The sequence below is a fragment of the Fonticula alba genome (genome assembly GCF_000388065.1).
Source record: "Fonticula alba strain ATCC 38817 unplaced genomic scaffold supercont2.7, whole genome shotgun sequence".
NCBI classification, from domain to species: domain Eukaryota; order Rotosphaerida; family Fonticulaceae; genus Fonticula; species Fonticula alba.
Window position 1 is genome coordinate 1763020 of NW_009242977.1, and position 7852 is coordinate 1770871.

General features: G+C 71.9%; 2 protein-coding genes across 2 annotated transcripts in view; both read right to left on the reverse strand.

Moving 5' to 3' along the window:
* Positions 1 to 1574, reverse strand: part of H696_04579 (hypothetical protein) — a gene marked incomplete at its 5' end in the record, with an annotated part of 5903 nt that extends 4329 nt beyond the window's left edge. Inside the window, 3 exons of the mRNA XM_009498461.1 lie at positions 51 to 153; positions 277 to 564; positions 798 to 1574. Coding sequence (XP_009496736.1) covers positions 51 to 153; positions 277 to 564; positions 798 to 1574 — 1168 coding nt within the window. The remainder of the gene's footprint in view (positions 1 to 50; positions 154 to 276; positions 565 to 797) is intronic.
* A 1475-nt stretch (positions 1575 to 3049) lies between these two features.
* On the reverse strand, positions 3050 to 6765 carry H696_04580 (hypothetical protein; the record flags this gene model as incomplete). The annotated part of the gene is made up of 5 exons (XM_009498462.1): positions 5926 to 6765; positions 5195 to 5757; positions 5041 to 5082; positions 4524 to 4951; positions 3050 to 4316 (listed from the first exon to the last, which is right to left on the reverse strand). The coding sequence occupies exons 1-5, from the start codon at positions 6632 to 6634 to the stop codon at positions 3050 to 3052; spliced, it is 3009 nt and encodes a 1002-aa protein (XP_009496737.1). The 5' UTR covers positions 6635 to 6765.
* Between the last annotated feature and the right edge of the window lie 1087 nt (positions 6766 to 7852).

Consider the following 7852-nt stretch of genomic DNA (forward strand, 5'->3'; position numbering starts at 1 on the left):
GGGGGGGGGGGGGGGGGGGGGGGGGAGCCCAAGCCAGGGACCGCACGCACCGGTCCAGATGCAGCCCGGTCCACCGGGGCGCAGGTCCTCCGAGTAGGCCATTTGCAGAACGGCCCCGGCGTGAGCCTTGAAGGTGGCCAGACAGACATAGGTCTGGCAGGCGGGGGACAAGCGTGTCAGCAGATCGTCCCGGAGGGGGAGGGGCCAAAAGAGGCCCACCAACGGCAAACAAGCAAGCGGCCTTCCCCGCTGGCAGGGTGTCGATGGGGCACATACGGATGGGTGCCACACGCGAATACGGCCGTCCAAACTCCCGGTCCACACGAAGCCGGCAATCGGGGGATACCGGCCGGCCGACGGGCGGCTCGGCCCCCGTCGCGGCGTCCCGGGGCCCCCATCCACCTCGGCCTGGGGCACCAGCGAGGCGACGGACGAGCCGAACTCATCGGCCGGCTCCATGATGTCCGTCGCATTGACCGAGCGATCGGCCGGCACCCACAGGAAGCAGGCGACATCGAGGCGCTCGCCGGCCGGGTCGATCAGCCGCCGCTCGAGAGTGCCATCCTGCGCGAGTGCGCGCGCACGAGAGAGAGAGAGACAGGGAGAAGGGGGGCACGATGGGAGGCAGGGCAAGGACGGAGGAAGGCGGCGAGGAAAAGAGAAAGACAGAGGAGGGGAGCACAGCAAGACGGCAGCCCGAGTCAGTAATCCCCGGGAGCAGGGGCGGAAAGGGCCGCGAGGGTGGGCCCCGGGCCCCGGGCCCCGGGATACGGTGGCCAGGTGACGGGAAGGCGCACCTTGGCACTGAGGATCTCGATGGATCGGCCACAGCGAGACGCCGTCCAGACGGCTTGAGCATCGCCCCCGGCGGCGCTCGGCATGCGGAAGCTCAGCGCGCAGCGGCCCGGGCGGGCCGTCTTGCGCGGGACCACCCCCAGGTACTTCGGGCCGAAGGGCCACGCCGAGTCGCCGGCCGGGCCGCGGCCCACTTGCGCTGCGGGATTCATGCTGGCGGGATCTCGCTGCCCCCGGGCCGCCAGCGACAGGCGGCTCAGCTCCGAGGGGGGCCTTCGTGAGGCCCGCAGGGAGGAGGCAGGGCTGGCAGGGACCCCGGCCCCGGCCCCGGCCCCGGCCCCGGCGCTGGTGATGGCTGCCCCGGGGCGAGCGGGGGTCGGCGCCCGCCGGGAGGCCTCGGCGTGAGTGGGCCGACGCGGGGTCAGGGGGGCTGCCGAGCCAACAGCACTGACGGTGGCCGATGATGCCGCGGCGCCGACCGCAGGGCCGGGCGCCATGGTGGGAAGCGGCTCGGCCAATGAGGCCAATCGGTCGGTGGAGGGCTCCGGGGCCGTCGGCGATGCCGGGGACGCCGGGGCCAGGGGGTCGACGCGTGTCGGCAGCGGGAGGCCGGTCGGCAGGTCCGGGCCGAGGCCCACCGCCAGGGACACCAGGTCCTTCAGCGGCCAAGCCGGGGCGAGGGGGCTGAAGTCGCTTGATCGCACCGGGATCCGACTGTCACCCACGGAGGGGGGAGGCTCATCGTCGCCGACGGGCAGCGAGCCCGATGGGGCACTCATGTTGACTGGCGGCGAATGGGCGCGCGCGCGCGCCACAGCAAACCCAAGGTCGAGGGGGTGGCCAGGGGGAGGGCAAAGGGAGCACCGACCCGGAGAGGAGGATGGAAAGCGAGGGATGGGGGAGGGGCGAGGAGGAGGAGGAGGAGGAGGAGGAGGAGGAGGAGGAGGAGGAGAGCCGTGGCATGGGGCAGCCGCGCGCGCTTGCGGCGGCCCGGGGCTCCCCCTCTCCCCGAAGAAGCTCGCCCACACGGTGCCGACGACGCGCATTAGCCGCCGGGCAGGGAGAGACGCCGGGGCCCGGAGGCCCGCCAGCACAGGGCCCCAGGTGCAGGCGGGGAGGCCAGGGCACCCGCCCGCGGCATGCGCGCGCGCGCGCCGAAAAAAAAAAAAACAACACACACACTCGCGCAGGCACACGCGCAGCACAGTCGGGCCCTACCGAGGAGGCGCCCAACCGGGGGATCCCGGTGTGCTTTTCCCCGCCCCTCCCCGCCGGAAGTCCGAGCGAGGGCGATGATCGCCCGCCGGCCGGCACAAGCCATGGTGTGTGGTCCGGGCCGGGCGCCGCCCGGGGGCGGCGCACCAGCTGCCGATGGACCAGTCTCTCCGGAATAGGCAACGCATTGGCCCGGGCATACCGAAAATGGGAATCAGGAATGCATGCCAGGGCCCTCGCCGGCGGCGCGCCGACGTCGCCGCAGGCAAGGTTCCGCGCGAGGCACACGCCGAGAAGTGCGGCGCACGCCCGGCCGAGCGCCAGTGGAGGCGCATGAATCGCCATCACCATTGCGAAGGATGCCCCCGCCGCCGGAGCCTGCTGGTCCAAGTTCAGCCGCCCGTAGGAAGGGATACAATCGAAGGGACCCCCATCGGTGCCTGTCTGGCCAGGCTGCCATCCAGGCCCGACCCCGCCCGGCAGCGGCATGCCGCTGCCGGGCGGGCTACCCTCGCTTGCAGGCCCCACAGTCCGGGCCCGGCGCAGATCCGCAGACAGGCTCCCGTGACGGGAGGCGCCAAATGTGGGACGCCTCCAGCGTCGGCACTTCACGCCTCCAACGGCCCCACGTGCCCGGCCCTCTGCCCGACACTCCTCGCGTGAGGGAATGCAGTTTAGCCTGGCGGGCCCGTCTGCCGGCCCGGCCGTAACTCAAAGGAGCGCCCAGTTTACGAGGCAGGGCCCAGCTTTTGGCCGCCCCCGCCCCACCCCCCTGCCCGGGAGCACATCCAGCACGCCGGGACCATGCCAGGGCGAGGAGGCCTTGCCCGGCACCCGGGCAGGGAAAGCGTGCACGGGAGCCCGGCAACCGTGCCGGCGGGACTCGGCCCGGGGAAGGTCCATGGGCAAGGAAGGGGCTGGGGGGAGGTCATCAGGGTCTATGGGAATGTATATTGGGGCGCGCGAGGTGCTGTGGTGATGTGCCCACACAGACACACAGACACACACACACAAGCACACAAGCACACACGCCCGTCGATCAGCCCCTCCGGGATGACCAGGGGTCGCTCTCATCGAAGGGGGAGGATGCCGGTGACGAGGCTGCTGCCGGCGGGAACAGCGGTTCGTAGTCCGCCGGGGAGGCGGCGCCGGGGCCCGGCGCGGATCGGTCCCCGAAGCCGGGAGTGTGTCTGAAGCTGTAAGTTGAGTACCGGCGCACGGTATAGTCGTCGGTGCTGCCATTCGGGGACCCGGCGGCAGAGGGCAGGCCCCCGAAGACCCCGACGCCGAACCCCGGTGGCAGATCCAGCTCGCCGCTGGTCGAGGAGGTGCCCCCGCTGCCCAGGGGGATGGAGTTGCTGGCGCCGTCGATGCCGGTGCTGCTGGAGCCGGTGCTGCCGCCGCCGCCGCCGCCGCCGCCGCCGCCGCCGGAGAGGGAAGGGTGGTAGGGCCCGGCGACGGCGGCCCCGGCCCCGGCGGCAGCGCCGACGCCCCCGACCGAAGGAACAATGGCCGCCGACCCGGCACTCGGGGGCGACTGGGCCACCCGCTCCATGATGCGCACCAGGCGCCAGGAGATGACAGCCACCGACATGAAGAGCAGGCTGCTGACCACCACAAAGAGGGTCCCATTGTTGTTGAGGACCGGCACCGTGTGCGCCGAGGTGGAGGCCGCCTGGTGGAGGACATCCAGCACGGACGACGTCGAGGCCGAGGTCCCGATCGGGGGTGTTGGGGCGCCGGCCGCGGCCGCCCGGTCCAGGGCGGCATGGATCTGCGACGTGACGTCCGCATAGCCGGCGGGGCTGGCCCCGGCCGGCACGGGGGGGCCGGCCTGGCCCGCGGCCGGCCCCGGCAGGGCAATGCTCTCGGAGCTGCCAGTCCGGTGTGAAAAGAGGGCGGCCTCCTGCGCGGAGAGGGTCGTGTAGGAGGCCGGGGTTTCCGTGAGGAAGGGGACCGTGCCGTGGCCGAAGGCATCGGCGTGTGCATGGTCCGGGCGCTCGTGCCCGGTGAGGGGGATCTCCAGGTTCATGCCGAAGAGGCCGGCCCCGAGGGCGCCGCACCCGACGGCGAAGGTCCCGATGGCCAGGCGAAGCTCCAGCAGGAGCAGGCTATTCCGCTGCGAGTCCAGCTCGATGCGCACGATCGACTGGGTCGACCGGATGTTGGAGATCATCTCGGTCACGGCATTGGCCAGCTCCTCAATTTGCTTGGTGTAAAACTCGAACATGAATTCCACATCCTCGTGCACATCCACCGGCTGCGCCTTGCCGGATTGCGCGCGCACCGTCAAGTACATGCCGGCCCTGTGGGCATGCGCGGGCGAGGGGCGGAGGGAGGGGCCAGGAGGGTGCATTGTGATGCGCATCCCGTGCAAGCAGGGTCACATGGTGAGACGTGGCACGAGGGCGAGAGGCAGGCGCAGGCGGAGAGACAGGCAAGGGGAAGGAAGGAAAGGCCCAAGGCCGACAAGGCGAGGCCGCATGGAGGAGGCAGACCCCCCCTGCACGCACATGTCATCATTGGCATTGAGGATGTCCATCAGGGACGCCTGCACCGCATTGAGGCGGGCCTCAAAGCGAGTGAGCCGCTTGCTGAGCTCCAGCACCTGCACCAGGAGCACGCGGTCGGTGCTGCCTGCCAGGCGCCGGAGCAGGGCATGCCCCTTCGGGGCAAACTGGTTGTACTGGTCCCGCAGGCTGAGGGTCACACTCTCCAGGATGGCCTCCAGGGCTCGGAGCTCGTATGGCAGGGGGTCGGAGTTGAAGGATTCGAAGGCCTGCGGCTGGCTGGGGTCCGGCTCGCTCAGGCGCTGCCGCAGGTCGGCCATCAGTCGGAGCTGCGCGTGGCGCGTCGAGCTGTCCATCGGGTCGAAGAGCAGCACGCAGTTGTGCTTGATGAGGGCCTTGGCATGCTCGATGTTGACGATGATGGCATTTGACTGTGGCCCGGGGTTAGGCGCCTGCAGCATGGGTGGCAAAGCAGGGGGGGGGGAATCGGCCAGCCGGGGAGGCGTGGCCGAGGACGCACTCGAACGAGGATAGATGGAGCCTGATCGCGGTAGGAGTTGATCTGGGCGCGGTATCGATGGGGCCAGACGGTTAGCACCCGGGCCGAGTGGCCCTCGCACGGGCAGGCACACGCAATGGCGGGGGTGGGGTGGGGTGGGGGGGAAGGGACGCACTGTGCGCAAGTCGCGCGGCCGCAGGCCGTGAATCGAGCAGAGGTCCGACTTGGCGTAGAGGGAGAAGCTGTCAGCCATGCGACCGGCCGCATCGAATTCGATGGTCCGCAGGGTGATGCCCAGTCGCCGGGCCTGTGCCGCGCGAGCCGAGGAGAGTGACGACTCCGGGGCCGCCGAGTTGGGACCGACTCGGTCCCCGGCCGGTGGGGATGTGCCGGAGGCATGTCTGTTGGCAGGGTTCAGGGGGGCATTCCCATACGGTGGCCGGGGGGCGGCGTCAGTGCCGGTGTGGGTGTGGGCGGCGGCCCCTGCGTCGGGACGGCCGGCCCCGACGCCGGCCGAGGCACCGGCAGCCGCGCCGGCACTGCCACCGAAGCGCCCACCGCTATCGAGGTGCTGCGACAGCGAGTATGCATTGGCCGAGAAGGAGGCCATGTGCCCACCACCGGGGCTGCCACCCAGCCCGGCCAGCGAGTAGCCAAAGGCCGGGGAAAAGTCGATGCCACGCGGGTCGTTGGGGCGTTGGTCGAAGGGGAGGTTCAGGCGCGAGGGGGAGGCTTTCTCTGCGGAGTCGGCAATGTGCCATGTGAAGAGGGGACGAAGGGGTTGTGTGTGTGTGTGTGCGCGCGCGCGCGTCGAAAGGGTGTCAGACGGGATCGGGGATCGGGGATCGGGGATGGGGGGGGGGGGGGGACAGCGGGGAGCATGGGGCGCCGAGTGGCCGCATGTACCGGAGCGTGAGGAGGGGATGGCCCGGGCGGTCCGGTGGTCGGCCGCGCGAACGGCGGAATAGTGGCCGCGCCGACTTTGCAGACTGCGCTCGTAGGCCAGATGGATGCTGTACCCGTCATTGAGGGGAGACAGGGACCGCTCATCGGGGAAGGAGGAGGGCACATCGAAGAAGGGCTGCGGCGGGTGGGAGATCCCGCCGGCCGAGCCGACGCCGGCCGCGTTGCCATACTGCCCGTAGCCCGGGCCGCCGGCAGGGCCCCAGTTTTCCGACACAGGGGCCGGCTGGCCGCCATCCAGCAGCGTGGACCAAAGCGACGGGCCGGGGGCCAGGCCGAGGCCGATGCCCCGCCCGGAGATGGCGGCCGCCGACCGGCCAAAGAGGCTGTGCGTCGGGTATTCCTGCCCGGAGTTGAACAGGCGCCGGAGGGACCGCCGGAGGCGAAAGCCCAGAGGCAGCTGCCGTGGAAGCCGGATCGGCCGGTCGGGCTGGTCGAGCTTCACCCCGGGCGGCGGGGGTGGCGGAGGCGGCGGCACCGGCGACGAGGAGGTCGAGGCCCCGGGCAGAGATCCGACACCCGAGGCGAAGGTGCGTCGCGCAGCGCCGGCCGTGATGCCGCTGGCGGGCGGCCGCCAGGCCAGCGATGGGGATGGTCGCGGCGCGATGACGGCGGCAATCGAGCGAGGGGCCTCACGGGCGGCGCGCAGCATCGGGCGAAGGTGTGCAAGGCAAGCGGGACAGAGGAGGGGAGGAGGAGGGAGGGGGCGGGGGAGGGAAGGCTTGGAAGGGGAGATGTGCGTCCGGCCGGCGCCTGTGGGCAAGCGAAGAGGAGCCCGTTGATGGGGGCGGCTCCTGAAGGGCGGGGGGCGGGGGGCGAGAGAGGCGCGCGGGAGGGGCGACGAGCGGCGCGGGCAGGGGCGGAAGGGCGAGGTAGGGGGGGGAGGGGCGTTCTGCCGGTGGCCACCGCCGGCCAGGTACGACGAGGGATCCCCGAAAAGAGAGGCGCGTCGGGGAGCGCGGTTCCGGGGGGGGGGGCGTCCGGCAGGCTCGGAGCGTTCTGGCTTGTTTCCGGCGGCCAGGGCCCGGGGGCCGGAGCTGCGGGGAGGAGAAGGAGGAGGCAGTCGACCGGAGGCCCCCCCGGAGGGGGCTGTCCTGGGCGATCGAGATTTTTCCCCCGGCCCCAGGGGACGCAGGTGCAAGGGAGCCAGGGGTGCCCCGACGGCGCGTGCCTTCTCGCGCGCGCGCGCGCGCGAGGGACAGAGAGGCCGAGAAAGCCCCCTGCCGGGGGGCGCGCCGGGGGGAAGAAGCATGGCCATCGGAGCAACGGCGGCGAGAAGGGCCACGAGAAAATGCCGGCCCTCAGCGGGGCCACCTGCCCGGGAGGGCGGCCAAGGGCCGTCCGGTCGGGAGCCCAGTCAATCTGGGAACCGGAGGCCGGGCGGGCTGGCCGGGCGGGGTGGCCGCGGCCCGTTGCCCGGTGGGTGACCGCCCGGCGCCCCACTCAGAAGGGGGGGGGGACGACGGGACGGGGGGCGCCGCGCCTGGCCAAGCACATGGGCGACTTGGGCACCAGGAGGAATATCGATCCATCTGTGCGCTGGCGGTCCCAGGCCGGTCGATCCCCCCCCCCCCCCCCCGCCGCCATTCTGTCGAGCACGGCCCCGGCAGCCCCTCTGGGAGCGTGTGTCCGGCAGGCACTAGGGCCTCGCTCTCTCCCTCTGTCGGTGGAGGGGCGTGTGACCGCGGGGGATCACCCCCCGATGTGCTCACGCCCCGGAGGCGGGGATGTCGCGTGATCCCCGAGGCGCAACTGAAGCTTAGTCCCGCCTCGAGCCAATGACTAGGGCTCCCTGCGTGTGTGTATGTGTGTGCAGGGGGGGGGGGGGGGGGGCCAGGGGGGGCAGCAGAAGGGATCCATGGTCAGATGG